This window comes from Anthonomus grandis, chromosome 19 (assembly GCF_022605725.1).
Source record: "Anthonomus grandis grandis chromosome 19, icAntGran1.3, whole genome shotgun sequence".
In the NCBI taxonomy this organism is placed as follows: domain Eukaryota; kingdom Metazoa; phylum Arthropoda; class Insecta; order Coleoptera; family Curculionidae; genus Anthonomus; species Anthonomus grandis.
In genome coordinates this window covers 160225-180151 of record NC_065564.1, presented here as the reverse complement: position 1 = coordinate 180151, position 19927 = coordinate 160225, and the positions used below count along the sequence as shown (strand labels likewise).

Here is a 19927-nt window from a genome sequence, read left to right as displayed (position 1 = left end):
TTATCGGGTTAAAAATTAGGTTATTTTACTTCAAGTACTGTATTTGGGATTAATGTTCAATCCTTTGGTACCATTGGGACAGTCTTTAGTATTTTAGGTTCCAAGATATGGCTATTCAAAGTTTTTATTTGTTTTCGCAACTTGACCTTAAAGCCTGAGGAGACCTTTGACGATAGAAACGTCCTCGTATCTCTATAAAGGCACCTATAGCGTAGGTGTCTTTGATAGAAAAATAATTAACCTTTATCTAGTCGACATTATGTAGCAAATTAATCGTTTATAATATTTATCACCTTCAGTTCGAATCAAACCGTATCGGTATAAAAAGCGATCGTTCGTTATTGAATTGGGTCAAAAGCGACCCGGATATACGCACCATCTAGCTGTCACTTGTCATATTTTTCTTCTCCTATCGATTAGCAATAGATCTCTTTATAATTAGAAGAAGTTTCACGTAAATTGCTCTTGATGTGGTTTTTTTATGAATTTTTAAAGTTGAACTAAAATAATTCCTGGACTTTTTTTGAAAAAAAAATCATAACTTTAAAATAATAGACCAATTAACTTACAATCTTTTTTCATCAATTAGCAATAGATCTCTTAATAATTCCATCAAGTTTCAAGTAAATTGCTCTTAATGTGAATTTTTTATGAATTTTTAAAGTTGAACTAAAATAATTCTTGGTTTTTTTTTGAAAAAAAAATCATAACTTGAAAAATAATAGACCAATTAACTTACAATCTTCTTTCATCAATTAGCAATAGATCTCTTTATACTTTCAAGAAGTTTCAAGTGAATTGCTCTTGACGTGAATTTTTTATGAATTTTTAAAGTGGAACTAAAATAATTCTTGAACTTTTTTTGTAAAAAAATTCATAATTTAAAATTTAAGAGACCAATTAACTTACAACCTTCTTTCATGAATTAGCAATAGATCTCTTTATAATTCTAAGAAGTTTCAAGTAAATTGCTCTTGACGTGATTTTTTATGAATTTTTAAAGTTGAACTAAAATAATTCTTGGACTCTTTTTTGGAATAAAAATCATAACTTGAAAAATAATAGACCAATTAACTTACAACCTTTTTTCGTCAATTAGGAATAGATCTCTTTATACTTTCAAGAAGTTTCAAGTGAATTGCTCTTGACGTGAATTTTTTATGAATTTTAAATTTGAACTAAAATAATTCTTGGACTTTTTTTGTAAAAAAATTCATAATTTAAAAATTAAGAGACCAATTAACTTACAACCTTCTTTCATCAATTAGCAATGGATCTCATTATAATTCCAAGAAGTTTCAAGTAAATTGCTCTTGACGTGAATTTTTTATGAATTTTTAAAGTTGAACTAAAATAATTCTTGGACTCTTTTTGAAAAAAAAATCATAACTTGAAAAATAATAGACCAATTAACTTACAATCTTCTTTCATCAATTAGCAATAGATCTCTTTATACTTTCAAGAAGTTTCAAGTGAATTGCTCTTGACGTGAATTTTTTATGAATTTTTAAAGTGGAACTAAAATAATTCTTGAACTTTTTTTGTAAAAAAATTCATAATTTAAAATTTAAGAGACCAATTAACTTACAACCTTCTTTCATGAATTAGCAATAGATCTCTTTATAATTCTAAGAAGTTTCAAGTAAATTGCTCTTGACGTGATTTTTTATGAATTTTTAAAGTTGAACTAAAATAATTCTTGGACTCTTTTTTGGAATAAAAATCATAACTTGAAAAATAATAGACCAATTAACTTACAACCTTTTTTCGTCAATTAGGAATAGATCTCTTTATACTTTCAAGAAGTTTCAAGTGAATTGCTCTTGACGTGAATTTTTTATGAATTTTAAATTTGAACTAAAATAATTCTTGGACTTTTTTTGTAAAAAAATTCATAATTTAAAAATTAAGAGACCAATTAACTTACAACCTTCTTTCATCAATTAGCAATGGATCTCATTATAATTCCAAGAAGTTTCAAGTAAATTGCTCTTGACGTGAATTTTTTATGAATTTTTAAAGTTGACTAAAATAATTCTTGGACTTTTTTTGTAAAAAAATTCATAATTTAAAAAATAAGAGACCAATTATCTTTCAACCTTCTCTCATCAGTTAAGAATATATCTCTTTATAACTCCAAGAAGTTTCAAGTAAATTGCTCTTGACGTGAATTTTTTATGAATTTTTAGAGTTGAACTAAAATAATTCTTGGACTCCTTTTTAAAAAAAAATCATAACTTGAAAAATAATAGACCAATTAACTTACACCCTTCTTTCATCAATTAGCAATAGATCTCTTAATAACTCCAAGAAGTTTCAAGTAAATTGCTCTTAATGTGAATTTTTTATGAATCTTTAAAGTTGCACTAAAATAATTCTTGGACTCTTTTTTGGAAAAAAAATCATAATTTTAAAATTAAGAGACCAATTAACTTACAACCTTCTCTCATCGATTAAGAATAGATTTCTTTATAACTCCAAGTAGTTTCAAGTAAATTGCTCTTGATGTCAATTTTTTATGAATTTTTAAAGTTAAACTAAAATAATTCTTGGACTCTTTTTTGGAAAAAAAATCATAACTCGAAAAATAATAGATCAATTAACTTACAACCTTCTTTCATCAATTAGCAATAGATCTCATTATAATTCCAAGAAGTTTCAAGTAAATTGCTCTTGACGTGAATTTTTTATGAATTTTTAAAGTTGAGCTAAAATAATTCTTGGACTCTTTTTTGGAAAAAAAATCATAACTCGAAAAGTAATAGACCAATTAACTTGCAACCTTTTTTTATCAATTAGCAATAGACCTCATTATAATTCCAAGAAGTTTCAAGTAAATTGCTCTTGACGTGAATTTTAATGAATTTTTAAAGTTGAACTAAAATAATTCTTGGACTCTTTTTAAAAAAAACAATCATAAGTTGAAAAATAATAGACCAATTAACTTACAACCTTCTTTAATCAATTAGCAATAGATCTCGTTATAGTTCCAAGAAGTTTCAAGTAAATTGCTCTTGACGTGAATTTTTTATGAATTTTTAAAGTTGAGCTAAAATAATTCTTGGACTCTTTTGGAAAAAAAATCATAACTTGAAAATTAATAGACCAATTAACTTACAACCTTCTTTTATCAATTAGCAATAGATCTCATTATAATTCCAAGAAATTTAAAGTAAATTGCTCCTGATGTGAATTTTTTATGAATTTTTAAAGTTGAACTAAAATAATTCTTGGACTTTTTTTGTAAAAAAAATCATAATTTAAAAAATAATAGACCAATTAACTTACAACCTTCTTTCACCAATTAGCAATAGATCTCTTTATAATTCCAAGAAGTTTCAAGTAAATTGCTCTTGACTTGAATTTTTTATGAATTTTTAAAGTTGAACTAAAATAATTCTTGGACTTTTTTTGAAAAAAAAAAATAATTTAAAAATTAAGAGACCAATTACCTTGCAACCTTCTCTCATCGATTAAGAATAGATTTCTTTATAACTCCAAGTAGTTTCAAGTAAATTGCTCTTGATGTCAATTTTTTATGAATTTTTAAAGTTAAACTAAAATAATTCTTGGACTCTTTTTTGGAAAAAAAAATCATAACTCGAAAAATAATAGACCAATTAACTTACAATCTTTTTTCGTCAATTAGCAATAGATCTCTGAATAATTCTAGGAAGTTTCAAGTAAATTGCTCTTGACGTGAATTTTTTATGAATTTTTAAAGTTGAACTAAAATAATTCTTGGACTTTTTTTGTAAAAAAAATCATAATTTAAAAATTAAGAGACCAATTAACTTACAACCTTCTCTCATCGATTAAGAATATATCTCTTTATAACTCCAAGAAGTTTCAAGTAAATTGCTCTTGATGTCATTTTTTTATGAATTTTTAAAGTTTAACTAAAGTAATTCTTGGACTCGTTTTGGAAAAAAAATCATAACTTGAAAACTAAGAGACCAATTAACTTACAACCTTCTTTCGTCAATTAGCAATAGATCTCATTATAATTTCAAGAAGTTTCAAGTAAATTGCTCTTGACGTGAATTTTTTATGAATTTTAAAGTTGAAATAAAAATTATTGGACCTTTCTTCGAAAAAAATTCATAACTTAAAAACTACTAGACCAATTAACTTACAACCTTCTCTCGTCGATTCACAATAGATCTCTTAATAATTCCATAAAGTTTCAAGTAAATTACCCTTGATTTAAATTCTCTATGAATTTTCAAAGTTTAAACGGAATTTTTTAGAATCGTCATCGGACGAGGACAGTATAGCAAATGACGAGGCGCCCCCGACGACAGTGGAAAGCACCCCGGAACGAGAAAAAGCGACGGGCGGCGGCGGCCTAATGAGGGGCGGCAGCGGGGGCGGCGGACACCACGGCGGCTTCCCGCCGCCGCCGCCCAGCGACACGTCGAGCGCCGGCTCGCCGCCTCCTTTACAACGGAGGCCGCGGGTGCCGCCCCCGATGTGGGGCGACCAGAGGGGCGGCAGCCGGAGCCAACAAGAGATCACCGACATCACCGAGGTGCTGCAGAACTTTAGGCCGTGTAAGGGTGTGGTTTTTTCACCTCGTTGTTTCAATTATTAGTTTCTATTAGTACCATAGAGTACTGACCTATTTTTGTCTCTTAAATGTAGATTCTCAACCCCCGGACGTTACGAATAATACGGTGCAAGGGGGGCGGAGGGCGGGGGCCGACCGGGTCAACAGGTACAACACCTCGGTGTCCGAGGATGGTACCATGAACACCGGTACCGGCCGATGGAAGGTGAGAAACATTAACTCGGAATTAATTAATTAATAGTCGCGAATTGTGATTTAAACTGGCACAATGAAGATTTACGATAACGTTGCTTCGTTAGGAATTAAAAGACCAATTGACACACAAAGAAAATTCAATTTAGGCTCGTTGTATTCGGTAATTTATAGGGCAATAAAGTCGTCTCGGTTTGGTGTGTGCGAAAATCGTGTTCGAGACGCTTCTAGTGTCTGGATTTTTGTGATTTTTTTTTATTAAATGTAAAGAACGTTCCAAGGAAACTTTTAAAGCAAAAATCGTGCGGTTCTGAGCACTAGGAGTGGAGTTATGACTCAAGGTACCTGGGACTGTCTTTCCTCTTGGACATGACTTATAAAAACTTGGATAAAAAAGGTTTTGATGCATTGATTTCCATGATTTTTGTTATGAAAGGTTAGGAACATTTTACAGAATCTTTTAAAACAAAAATCAAGCCGATCTGAGCACTAGAAGTGGAGTTATGACCTAAGGTACCTGGAACTGTCTTTTCTCTTAGACATGATTTCCAAAAAATTGGATAAAAAAAGTTCTGATGCACGGATTTCTATGAATTTTCAATGAAAGCTTCAGAACATTTCACTGAATCTTTTAAAGCAAAAATCAAGCCGATCTGAGCACTAGAAGTGAAGTTATGACCCAAGGTACCTGGGACTGTCTTTTCTTTTAGACATGATGTTCAAAAAATTGGATAAAAAAAGTTCTGATGGATGGATTTTCATGATTTTTTAAATGAAAGTTTAGGAATATTTCACAGAATCTTTTAAAGCAAAAATCAAGCCGATCTGAGCACTAGAAGTGGAGTTATGACCCAAGGTACCTGGGACTGTCTTTCCTCTTGGACATGATTTACAAAAAATTGGATAAAAAAAGTTCTGATGCACGGATTTTTATGAATTTTTCAATGGAAGCTTCAGAACATTCCAAAGAATCTTTTAAAGCAAAAATCAATCCGATCTGGGCACTAGAAGTGAAGTTATGACCCTAGGTACCTGGGACTATCTTTCCTCTAGGACATGTTTTCTAAAAACCTCGATAAAAAACGTTCTAATGTATCGATTTCAATGATTCCTTCGCTCATAGTTTAAGCAGACATCATGATGATCTCAAAGTTCAATAATGACCTCATTTCATCTCCAGGTACCAAAATATTGACCGATTTACCCAAGAGCATTGAATGTGTTAAGTACCGAGGTTCCTATAATAAAACTTTCAATATCCTAACTTCTACTGCAAGGATTTCAACGAGTCCTCCGATCATAGTCATGGAGATATGGCTCTAAATCCCTGGAATAAATGAGTAAATGATAAATTACTTCAAGTGTCTCAACATCAGTCAAGAAGAATATGCCTTTGAGTATTGTGCGAAAGAAATTTGTTAAGATACTATGGAACATCACTAAGTGACTGAAATAAGGGATCAAATGCCAGGAACCAATGGGGAATGATCCAAATGCCTGGAATAAACCGATTAGGTACTTCCGAATACCTGGAAAATTCTTTGGAGGGATGGCTTTTACATATCCAAGAGAAATTTCCTAAAGTACATTCGAACTTAATTACAAATGTTCAGGTTCTAAAATTATTCCAAGTGATTGTGTTCCAGGCTTTTGGAGAACCTAGAGGTTGTTTTCCAGGACTTGAATCCTATTTTTGATACTAGTATGAAAGGGGCTGTTGGTCCAAATGACTGGAATAAATAGGAAATTACTTTGAAAGTAACAGGACAGAAAAGGAGCACTAGAGGTGGGAGTTAGGACCCAAGGTACTTGAGACTGTCCAAGAGGGACATGATTTCAAAAAACTTGGATAAAAAAAGTTCTGATGCATGGATTTTTATGAATTTTTTAATGGAAGCTTCAGAACATTTCAAAAAATCTTTTAAAGCAAACATCAAGCCGATCTGAGCACTAGAAGTGGAGTTATGACCCAATGTACCAGGGAATGTCTTTCCTCTTGGACATGATTTACAAAAACTTGGATAAAAAAAGTTCTGATGCACGGATTTTTATGAATTTTTTAATGGAAGCTTCAGAACATTTCAAAGAATCTTTTAAAGCAAAAATCAATCCGATCTGAGCACTAGAAGTGGAGTTATGACCCAATGCACCTGGGAATGTCTTTCCTCTTGGACATGATTTACAAAGAATTGGATAAAAAAAGTTCTGATGCACTGATTTCTATGAATTTTTCAATGGAAGCTTCAGAACATTCCAAAGAATCTTTTAAAGCAAAAATCAAGCCGATCTGAGCACTAGAAGTGGAGTTATGACCCAAGGTACCTGGAACTGTCTTTTCTCTTAGACATGATTTCCTAAAACTTGGATAAAAAATATTCTAATACATGGATTTTTATGATTTTCTCAATGGAGGTTCAGAACAGTCAAAGGTACCTTTTAACACAAAAATGAAGTCAATCCAAGTACTAAAAGTGGAGTTATAGCTCAAGTTACCTAGAACTGTCCTGTCTCTAGGACCTAATTTACAAAAACTTGTATAGAAATGCTTCTAATGCATCGATTTTCATGAATTTTTCAATGGAAGCTTCAGAACATTCCAAAGAATCTTTTAAAGCAAAAATTAAGCCGATCTGAGCACTACAAGTGAAGTTATGACCCAAGGTACCTGGGACTGTCTTTCCTCTTGGACATAACTTACAAAAACTTGGATAAAAAAAGTTCTGATGCACGGATTTTAATGAATTTTTCAATGGAAACTTCAGAACATTCTAAAGAATCTTTTAAAGCAAACATCAAGCCGATCTGAGCACTAGAAGTGGAGTTATGACCCAATGTACCTAGGACTGTCTTTCCTCTTGGACATGATTTACAAAGAATTGGATAAAAAAAATTCTGATACACGGATTTTAATGAATTTTTCAATGGAAACTTCAGAACATTCTAAAGAATCTTTTAAAGCAAACATCAAGCCGATCTGAGCACTAGAAGTGGAGTTATGACCCAATGTACCTAGGACTGTCTTTCCTCTTGGACATGATTTACAAAGAATTGGATAAAAAAAATTCTGATACACGGATTTTAATGAATTTTTCAATGGAAGCTTCAGAACATTCCAAAGAATCTTTTAAAGCAAAAATCAAGCCGATCTGTGCACTAGAAGTGGAGTTATGACCCAAGGTACCTGTGACTGTCTTTCCTCTTGGACATGATTGGTAAAAACTTGCATAAAAAAATTTCTGATGCATGGATTTTTATGAATTTTTCAAAGGAGTTGTAGAACACCTTAAGTCACCTTTTAACGAAAAAATTATGCAAATCCGAGCACCAGAAGTAAAGTTACAGCGCAGTTACCTAGAACACACCTTTCTCTTGAACCTGAAAACTTGCATAAAAAACCTTCCAATGCACGGATTTTAATGATTTTTTCAATAAACTTAAACCAAATTCCTCTATTTTATTATTCCAATAAGTTCCCAAACTCTTAATATTAAATTCACTTTTTTTTCAATACCAACTACGAATCGTTCCTTATTAGGTGTCAGCGAAGATCCAACAGCTCCTCAACACGTTAAAACGCCCCAAGAGGCGCCCCCTGCCGGAATTCTACGAGGACGACGACATAGAGCTGGAACTGGCGGCCAACCCCAAGGACCCCAACGCCCCTAAACCCGAAGGCACGCCCCTAAAACCCCCTAAATTTCCCTTTTTAATAACTCGAAACCCCTTTTATTCAGGTAGTTGCATGTCACCCGCGGTGGGCGAACAACTATCCATCCCCTCCGGCCTACCGAGGAACCTGGAGGCGGCCATTTTACGTTACGGAAACGCCAGTTTCAAGGCTCCGGTGGCCACCGTCTTGGACCCCAACGGGAAACTCTCCACCACCCTCACCTACGGAAAACTGTTGAGTAGATCCCATAAGATCGCCTACGCTCTATTGACGAAATCGTTCAGTAAAAACGGCGATACGAGCCTCAAATCGGGCGATCGGGTGGCCCTCGTTTATCCCAACAACGACCCGATCAATTTCCTGTGCGCGTATTACGGATGCGTGCAGGCGGGCATCGTACCGGTACCGATCGAGGTGCCGATCACGCGTCGCGACGCCGGTTCATTGCAGATCGGGTTCCTGTTGGGCAGTTGCGCGGTCCAGGTGGCCCTCACCTCCGAATTGTGTCTCAAGGGTTTACCGAAAACGACCTCCGGGGAGGTGATACAGTTTAAAGGGTGGCCGAGGCTCACGTGGTTCGTTACCGAACATTTGGCGAGGACGCCCAAGGATTGGACGCCCCAACCCAGGTAAAAAAAAGTGCCCTTATGTTATGTAGTACCACTTCCGGTGAGAAATATTGGGATAAATGGTACTTTTGTGGTATGTTCGTGTTGTTTGAGCAGAGTTTGTTTGAGCAGAGTTTGTTTATACACCCGTTAACTGAAATCTGTGATGAACGTTTTAATTTAAAAATTAAGTCGATGTGAGTATTGGAAGTTGAGTCGCTTGAAATTTGTTCATGATGTCCTAAAAGTTTGGATAAAAAAGTTTCTGATCCATGGATTTTCATCATTTTTTCAGTGGAAGTTTAGGAACACTTCAAGGTACCTTTTAAAGCAAAAATCATGCAGATATGAGCACTAGAAGTGAAGTTATGACCCAAGGTACCTGGGACTGTCCTTTCTTTAAAACCTAATTTACAAAAACTTGTATAAAAATGCTTTTAATGCATGGATTTTCATGATTTTTAATGAACGTTTTAGAACATTCCAAAGTACCTTTTAAAATAAAAATCAATCTGATCTGAGCACTAGAAGTGAAGTTATGACCCAAGGTACCTGGGAATGTCTTTTCTCTTGGACATGTTTTCCAAAAACTTAGATAAAAAAAATTCTAATACATGGATTTTTATGATTTTTTCAGTAGAAGTTCAGAACAGTTCAAGGTACCTTTTAACACAAAAATCAAGTTGATCTGAGCACTAGAAGTGAAGTTATGACCCAAGGTACCTGGAACTGTCTTTCCCCTTGGACCTGATTTCCAAAAACTTGGATAAAAAAAATTCTAATGCATGGATTTTCATGATTTTTTCAATGAACGTTTTAGATCATTGCAAAGAAACTTCTAAAACAAAAATCAATCCGATCTGAGCACTAGAAGTGAAGTTATGACCCCAGTTACCTAGGACTGTCCTTTCTTTAGGACCTAATTTACAAAAACTTGTATAAAAATGCTTCTAATGCATCGATTTCCATGATTTTTTCAATGAACGTTTTAGAACATTCCAAAGAAACTTCTAAAACAGAAATCAATCCGATCTGAGCACTAAAAGTAAAGTTATGACCCAAGGTACCTGGGAATGTCTTTCCCCTTGGACCTGATTTCCAAAAACTTGAATAAAAAAAATTCTAACCCATAGATTTTTATAATTTTTTCAACAAAGATTCACAACAGTCCAAGGTACCTTTTAACACAAAAATCAAGTCAATCCGAATATTAAAAGTGAAGTTATGACCCAGTTACCTAGGACTGCCTTCTCCGTTATGAATGATCGTTTTCGTTGACTCCTGATACCGGAATTTAACCCCAATGGACTGGAATTAAGTGATATCTGATACTTGCTACCTTTGTGCTATTAATAAAGCACGATTTTTGCAGATATCTAACCTCAATTGCCTGGAATAAATTATCAATTTATAATAAAAATAAATAATTTATTCCAGGCACTAATTTGTGTCTAATTTTGACAGTCATAGAAGAATTCAACCTCAATTGCCTGGAATTAATTAATAATTTATTCAATACACTATTTAATGACGAAATGGCAAAAACTCTAAATGAAGAACAGTCCAAGGTACCTTTTAAAGCAAAAATCATGCAGATCTGAGCACTAGAAGTGAAGTTATGACCCAAGGTACCTGGAAGTGTCCTTTTGGGACCTTACTTCTAAAAACTTAAATAAAAAAACTTCTGACGCATGGATTTTCATGATTTTTTGGCTGAAAGCTTCAGAACACTCCAAAGAAACTTTGAAGACAAAAATCAAGCCGATATGAGCACTAGAAGTGAAGTTATGACCCAAGGTACCTGGGACTGTCTTTCCCCTTGGACCTGATTTCCAAAAACTTGTATAAAAAAAATTCTAACCCATGGATTTTCATGATTTTTTCAATAAAGGTTCACAACAGTCCAAGGTACCTTTTAACACAAAAATCAAGTCAGTCCGAATATTAAAATTAATAATTTATTCAATACACTCTTTAGTGACTAAATGACAAAAACTCTAAATGAAGAACAGTCCAAGGTACCGTTTAAAGCAAAAATCATGCAGATCTGAGCACTAGAAGTGAAGTTATGACCCCAGTTACCTAGAACTGTCCTTTCTTTAGGACCTAATTTACAAAAACTTGTATAACAGTGCTTCTAATGCATGAATTTTCATGATTTTTTCAATGAACGTTTTAGAACATTCCAAAGTAACTTTTAAAATAAAAATCAATCCGATTTGAGCACCAGAAGTGAAGTTATGACCCAAGGTACCTGAGACTGTCTTTCTCCTTGGACCTTTATTCCAAAAACTTGTATAAAAAAAATTCTAACCCATGGATTTTCATGATTTTTTCAATAAAGGTTCACAACAGTCCAAGGTACCTTTTAACACAAAAATCAAGTCAATCCGAATATTAAAAGTGAAGTTATGACCCAGTTACCTAGGACTGTCTTTTCCCTTATGAATGATCGTTTTCGTTGACTTCTGATACCCGAATTTAACCCCAATGGACTGGAATTAAGTGATGCCTGATACTTGCTACCTTTGTGCTAATAAAGCACGATTATTGCAGATATCTAACCTCAGTTGCCTGGAATAAATCATCAATTTATAATAAAAATAAATCATTTATTCCAGGCACTAATTTGTGTCTAATTTTGACAGTCATAGAAGAATTCAACCCCAATTGCCTGGAATAAATTAATAATTTATTCCAGGCAGTCATTTCTGCAGTATAGTTTCCTACCAATTTTTGGATATTTTTTAACCCACAAGGTAGAATCAAACTTCAATTGCCTGGAATTAATTAATAATTTATTCAATACACTCTTTAGTAACGACATGACAAAAACTCTAAATGAAGAATAGTCCAAGGTACCTTTTAAAGCAAAAATCATGCAGATCTGAGCACTAGAAGTGAAGTTATGTCCCAAGGTACCTGGGACTGTCTTTCCCCTTGGACCTGATTTTCAAAAACTTGAATAAAAAAAATTCTTATCTATGGATTTTCATGATTTTTTCAGTAGAGGTTCAGAACAGTTCAAGGTACCTTTTAACGGAAAAATGAAGTCAATCTAAGTACCAAAAGTGAAGTTATAGCTCAAGTTACCTAGAACTGTCCTGTCTCTAGGACCCAATTTCCAGAAACTTGTAGAACAGTGCTTCTAATGCATGGATTTTCATGATTTTTTCAACGAACGTTTTAGAACATTCCAAACAAACTTTTAAAACAAAAATCAATACGATCTGAACACTAGAAGTGAAGTTATGACCCAAGTTACCTAGGACTGTCTTTTCCCTTATGAATAATCGTTTTCGTTGACTTTTGATACCCGAATTTAACCCCAATGGACTGGAATTAAGTGATGCCTGATACTTGCTACCTTTGTGCTAATAAAGCACGATTTTTGCAGATATCTAACCTCAATTGCCTGGAATAAATTATCAATTTATAATAAAAATAAATAATTTATTCCAGGCACTAATTTGTGTCTAATTTTTACAGTCATAGAAGAATCCAACCCCAATTGCGTGGAATTAATTAATAATTTATTCAATACACTCTTTAGTGACTAAATGACAAAAACTCTAAATGAAGAACAGTCCAAGGTACCGTTTAAAGCAAAAATCATGCAAATCTGAGCACTAGAAGTGGAGTTATGACCCAAGGTACCTGGAAGTGTCCTTTTGGGACCTTACTTCTAAAAACTTAAATAATAAAACTTCTGACCCATGGATTTTCATAATTTTTTCACTGAAAGCTTCAAAACGCTCCAAAGAAACTTTGAAGACAAAAATCAAGCCGATATGAGCACTAGAAGTGAAGTTATGACTCAAGGTACCTGGGAATGTCTTTCCCCTTGGATCTGATTTCCAAAAACTTGAATAAAAAAAATTCTAACCCATGGATTTTCATGATTTTTTCAATAAAGGTTCACAATAGCCCAAGGTACCTTTTAACACAAAAATCAAGTCAATCCGAATATTAAAAGTGAAGTTATGACCCAGTTACCTAGGACTGTCTTTTCCCTTATGAATGATCGTTTTCGTTGACTTCTGATACCCGAATTTAACCCCAATGGACTGGAATTAAGTGATGCCTGATACTTGCTACCTTTGTGCTAATAAAGCACGATTTTTGCAGATATCTAACCTCAATTGCCTGGAATAAATTAATAATTTATTCCAGGCAGTCATTTCTGCTGTATAGTTTCCTACCAATTTCTGGATATTTTTTAACCCTCAAGGTAGAATCCAACTTCAATTGCCTGGAATTAATTAATAATTTATTCACTACACTCTTTAGTGACTAAATGACAAAAACTATAAATGAAGAACAGTCCAAGGTACCTTTTAAAGCGAAAATCATGCAGATCTGAGCACTAGAAGTGAAGTTATGACCCAAGGTACCTGAAAGTGTCCTTTTGGGACCTTACTTCTAAAAACTTAAATAAAAAAACTTCTGACCCATGGATTTTCATGATTTTTCCACTGAAAGCTTCAGAACACTCCAAAGAAACTTTGAAAACAAGAATCAATCAAATCCGAGCACTAGGAACGGAGTTATGAACCAATTTACCTGAGACTGTTGTCTTTCTGGGACGTAACTTCCCAACTTGAATAACACGCCTTCTAATGCCTCTATTTCCTCCTTTCTATTGTCTCTATTGATGATTTGAGTAATCGGGTGCTTAAACCTTTCAAAACCGCCCCTAAAAGACTTCAACCCTCTTTAGACTAACCGACGAAACCCCCGCCTACATCGAATACACCACGGACCGGGACGGTTCAGTTATGGGGGTGACGATGAACAGGGCCTCGATGGTGCAACACTGCCGCATGCTCACCATGGCCTGCAACTACACCGAGGGCGAGAACATGGTCTGCGTCTTAGATTTTAAACGAGAGGTACCACCACCACCAAAAAAAAAAAAAAAAAATCCTTCTTTCTCCTTCGAAATTTCCAGGTGGGACTGTGGCACTCGGTACTAACGAGCGTCCTGAACGGGATGCACGTCATCTACATCCCGTACGCCCTGATGAAGGCGAACCCGGCCAGTTGGATGCAAATGATCACCAAGTATCGGGCGTCGGTGGCCATAGTGAAGTCGAGGGATCTCCATTGGGGCCTGTTGGCCACCAAGGATCACAAGGACATCAATTTGGCCTCGTTGAGGATGTTGCTGGTCGCGGACGGGGCGAATCCCTGGTCTCTGAGCAGTTGCGATCAGTTTCTGAGCGTTTTTAGTGGCAAGGGACTGAGGGCGGACGCGATCTGTCCCTCGGCGAGCAGCAGCGAGTGTTTGACGGTAAGATTTTGTTGTAGCAAGTTTGATATGATCTCTGAGGAGTCGTTTGAAGTTTGACATTTGTCCCTTAATTTTTTTACAGCTATTTAGTTGTTTAAATTCGTAGGTTTTATTTATACACCGCTCTGCAGGAACGATTCCAATTATTGGAGTGGGACTATTTTATAGATTCGTTCTAAATTAAAAATCCTTTCCACGGAGCTAATTTTCATGAAAATCGGTTGGAAATTGGGGGAATTAATCCAGTTTTTCTACTTTGGCAACTCGTTAATTTGAATTTGACACATTTTTTCGTATTTAATTTTTTGCTCTAAAAATTTTCAGTTTTTTAAAATTTTTATAGACACACTTTTTGTTCTAAATTAAAAACCCTTTCCATGGAGCTAATTTTCATGGAAATCGGTGGAAGATTAGGGAATTTATGCCAGTTTTTCTACTTGATAATTTTATTGAATTGGCACATTTTTTCATATTGAATTATTACTCTGAAGATATTTAGTTTTTCAAAATTTTTATAGATACACTTTTTGTTCTAAATTAAAAATCCTTTCCATGGAGCTAATTTTCATGGAAATCGGTTGAAAATTAAGGAATTTATTCAAGTTTTTCGACTTGGTAATTTTATTGAATTGGCACATTTTTTCATATTTAATTATTACTCTGAAGATGTTCAGTTTTTCAAAATTTTCATAGACACACTTTTTGTTCTAAATTAGAAATCCTTTGCATGGAGCTAATTTTCATGGAAATCGGTGGAAAATTAAGGAATTTATTCCAGTTTTCCCACTTCTGAATCTTATAATTTTCTCACATTTTTTCATATTTAATTTTTACTCAAAGATTTTCAGTTTTTCATAATTTTTATAGAGACACTTTTTGTTCCAAATTAAAAACCCTTTCCATGGAGCTAATTTTCATGGAAATCGGTTGGAAATTAGGGAATTTATTCCAGTTTTCCCACTTCTGAATCTAATAATTTTCTCACATTTTATCATATTTAATTTTTACTCAAAAATTTTCAGTTTTTCATAATTTTTATAAAGACACTTTTTGTTCCAAATTAAAAATCCTTTCCATGGAGCTAATTTTCATGGAAATCGGTGGAAAATTTAGGAATTTATTCCAGTTTTTCGACTTGATAATTTTATTGAATTGGCACATTTTTTCATATTTAATTATTACTCTGAAGATGTTCAGTTTTTCAAAATTTTTATAGATACACTTTTTGTTCCAAATTAAAAATCCTTTCCATGGAGCTAATTTTCATGGAAATCGGTGGAAAATTAAGGAATTTATTCCAGTTTTTCGACTTGATAATTTTATTGAATTGGCACATTTTTTCATATTTAATTATTACTCTGAAGATGTTCAGTTTTTCAAAATTTTTATAGATACACTTTTTGTTCTAAACTAAAAACCCTTTCCATGGAGCTAATTTTCATGGAAATCGGTGGAAAATTAAGGAATTTATTCCAGTTTATCGACTTGATAATTTTATTGAATTGGCACATTTTTTCATATTTAATTATTACTCTGAAGATGTTCAGTTTTTCAAAATTTTTATAGAAACACTTTTTGTTCCAAATTAAAAACCCTTTCCATTGCGCTAATTTTCATGGAAATCGGTTGGAAATTAGGGAATTTATTCCAGTTTTCCCACTTCTGAATCTTAAAATTTTCTCACATTTTTTCATATTTAATTTTTACTCAAAAATTTTCAGTTTTTCATAATTTTTATAAAGACACTTTTTGTTCCAAATTAAAAACCCTTTCCATGGAGCTAATTTTCATGGAAATCGGTTGGAAATTAGGGAATTTATTCCAGTTTTCCCACTTCTGAATCTTATAATTTTCTCACATTTTTTCATATTTAATTTTTACTCAAAAATTTTCAGTTTTTCATAATTTTTATAAAGACACTTTTTGTTCCAAATTAAAAACCCTTTCCATGGAGCTAATTTTCATGAAAATCGGTTGGAAATTAGGGAATTTATTCCAGTTTTCCCACTTCTGAATCTTATATTTTTCTCACATTTTTTCATATTTAATTTTTACTCTAAAAATTTTCAATTTTTGAAAATTTTTATAGAGACACTTTTTGTTTCAAATTAAAAATCCTTTCCATGGAGCTAATTTTCATGGAAATCGGTTGGAAATTAGGGAATTTATTCCAGTTTTCCCACTTCTGAATCTTATAATTTTCTCACATTTTTTCAAATTTAATTTTTACTCTAAAAATTTTCAATTTTTCATAATTTTTATAGAGACACTTTTTGTTCCAAATTAAAAATCCTTTCCATGGAGCTAATTTTCATGGAAATCGGTTGGAAATTAGGGAATTTATTCCAGTTTTCCCACTTCTGAATCTAATAATTTTCTCACATTTTATCATATTTAATTTTTACTCAAAAATTTTCAGTTTTTCATAATTTTTATAAAGACACTTTTTGTTCCAAATTAAAAATCCTTTCCATGGAGCTAATTTTCATGGAAATCGGTGGAAAATTTAGGAATTTATTCCAGTTTTTCGACTTGATAATTTTATTGAATTGGCACATTTTTTCATATTTAATTATTACTCTGAAGATGTTCAGTTTTTCAAAATTTTTATAGATACACTTTTTGTTCCAAATTAAAAATCCTTTCCATGGAGCTAATTTTCATGGAAATCGGTGGAAAATTAAGGAATTTATTCCAGTTTTTCGACTTGATAATTTTATTGAATTGGCACATTTTTTCATATTTAATTATTACTCTGAAGATGTTCAGTTTTTCAAAATTTTTATAGATACACTTTTTGTTCCAAATTAAAAATCCTTTCCATGGAGCTAATTTTCATGGAAATTGGTTGGAAATTAAGGAATTTATTCCAGTTTTTCGACTTGATAATTTTATTGAATTTGCAGATTTTTTCATATTTAATGATTACTCTGAAGATGTTCAGTTTTTCAAAATTTTTATAGATACACTTTTTGTTCTAAATTAAAAATCCTTTCCATGGAGCTAATTTTCATGGAAATCGGTGGAAAATTAAAGAATTTATTCCAGTTTTTCGACTTGATAATTTTATTGAATTGGCATATTTTTCATATTTAATTATTACTCTGAAGATGTTCAGTTTTCCAAAATATTCATAGACACACTTTTTGTTCTAAATTAAAAATCCTTTCCATGGAGCTAATTTTCATGGAAATCGGTGGAAAATTAAGGAATTTATTCCAGTTTTTCGACTTCATGATTTTATTAAGTTTGCACATTTTTTCATATTTAATTCATATTACTCTGAAAATTTTCAATTTTCCAAAAATTTTATAGAGACACTTTTTGTTCTAAATTAAAAATCCTTTCCACGGAGCTAATTTTCATAGAAATCAGTGGAAAATTAAGGAATTTATTCCAGTTTTTCGACTTGTTAATTTTATTAAATTGGCACATTTTTTCATATTTAATTATTACTCTGAAGATGTTCAGTTTTCCAAAATATTCATAGACACACTTTTTGTTCTAAATTAAAAATCCTTTCCATGGAGCTAATTTTCATGGAAATCGGTGGAAAATTAAGGAATTTATTCCAGTTTTTCGACTTCATGATTTTATTAAGTTTGCACATTTTTTCATATTTAATTCATATTACTCTGAAAATTTTCAATTTTCCAAAAATTTTATAGAGACACTTTTTGTTCTAAATTAAAAATCCTTTCCACGGAGCTAATTTTCATAGAAATCAGTGGAAAATTAAGGAATTTATTCCAGTTTTTCGACTTGTTAATTTTATTAAATTGGCACATTTTTTCATATTTAATTATTACTCTGAAGATGTTCAGTTTTTCAAAATTTTTATAGATACACTTTTTGTTCTAAATTAAAAATCCTTTCCATGGAGCTAATTTTCATGGAAATCGGTGGAAAATTAAAGAATTTATTCCAGTTTTTCGACTTGATAATTTTATTGAATTGGCATATTTTTCATATTTAATTATTACTCTGAAGATGTTCAGTTTTCCAAAATATTCATAGACACACTTTTTGTTCTAAATTAAAAATCCTTTCCATGGAGCTAATTTTCATGGAAATCGGTGGAAAATTAAGGAATTTATTCCAGTTTTTCGACTTCATGATTTTATTAAGTTTGCACATTTTTTCATATTTAATTCATATTACTCTGAAAATTTTCAATTTTCCAAAAATTTTATAGAGACACTTTTTGTTCTAAATTAAAAATCCTTTCCACGGAGCTAATTTTCATAGAAATCAGTGGAAAATTAAGGAATTTATTCCAGTTTTTCGACTTGTTAATTTTATTAAATTGGCACATTTTTTCATATTTAATTATTACTCTGAAGATGTTCAGTTTTCCAAAATATTCATAGACACACTTTTTGTTCTAAATTAAAAATCCTTTCCATGGAGCTAATTTTCATGGAAATCGGTGGAAAATTAAGGAATTTATTCCAGTTTTTCGACTTCATGATTTTATTAAGTTTGCACATTTTTTCATATTTAATTCATATTACTCTGAAAATTTTCAATTTTCCAAAAATTTTATAGAGACACTTTTTGTTCTAAATTAAAAATCCTTTCCACGGAGCTAATTTTCATAGAAATCAGTGGAAAATTAAGGAATTTATTCCAGTTTTTCGACTTGTTAATTTTATTAAATTGGCACATTTTTTCATATTTAATTATTACTCTGAAGATGTTCAGTTTTTCAAAATTTTTATAGATACACTTTTTGTTCTAAATTAAAAATCCTTTCCATGGAGCTAATTTTCATGGAAATCGGTGGAAAATTAAAGAATTTATTCCAGTTTTTCGACTTGATAATTTTATTGAATTGGCATATTTTTCATATTTAATTATTACTCTGAAGATGTTCAGTTTTCCAAAATATTCATAGACACACTTTTTGTTCTAAATTAAAAATCCTTTCCATGGAGCTAATTTTCATGGAAATCGGTGGAAAATTAAGGAATTTATTCCAGTTTTTCGACTTCATGATTTTATTAAGTTTGCACATTTTTTCATATTTAATTCATATTACTCTGAAAATTTTCAATTTTCCAAAAATTTTATAGAGACACTTTTTGTTCTAAATTAAAAATCCTTTCCACGGAGCTAATTTTCATAGAAATCAGTGGAAAATTAAGGAATTTATTCCAGTTTTTCGACTTGTTAATTTTATTAAATTGGCACATTTTTTCATATTTAATTATTACTCTGAAGATGTTCAGTTTTCCAAAATATTCATAGACACACTTTTTGTTCTAAATTAAAAATCCTTTCCATGGAGCTAATTTTCATGGAAATCGGTGGAAAATTAAGGAATTTATTCCAGTTTTTCGACTTCATGATTTTATTAAGTTTGCACATTTTTTCATATTTAATTCATATTACTCTGAAAATTTTCAATTTTCCAAAAATTTTATAGAGACACTTTTTGTTCTAAATTAAAAATCCTTTCCACGGAGCTAATTTTCATAGAAATCAGTGGAAAATTAAGGAATTTATTCCAGTTTTTCGACTTGTTAATTTTATTAAATTGGCACATTTTTTCATATTTAATTATTACTCTGAAGATGTTCAGTTTTTCAAAA

At 32.0% G+C, this 19927-nt stretch overlaps 1 protein-coding gene across 1 annotated transcript in view; it reads left to right on the top strand.

The window, feature by feature from the left end:
- Positions 1-19927, top strand: part of LOC126747662 (disco-interacting protein 2) — a 149571-nt gene that overhangs the window by 81737 nt on the left and 47907 nt on the right. The window contains exons 10-15 of the mRNA XM_050456425.1: positions 4251-4553; positions 4645-4775; positions 8298-8436; positions 8497-9061; positions 13761-13932; positions 13992-14333. Coding sequence (XP_050312382.1) covers positions 4251-4553; positions 4645-4775; positions 8298-8436; positions 8497-9061; positions 13761-13932; positions 13992-14333 — 1652 coding nt within the window. The remainder of the gene's footprint in view (positions 1-4250; positions 4554-4644; positions 4776-8297; positions 8437-8496; positions 9062-13760; positions 13933-13991; positions 14334-19927) is intronic.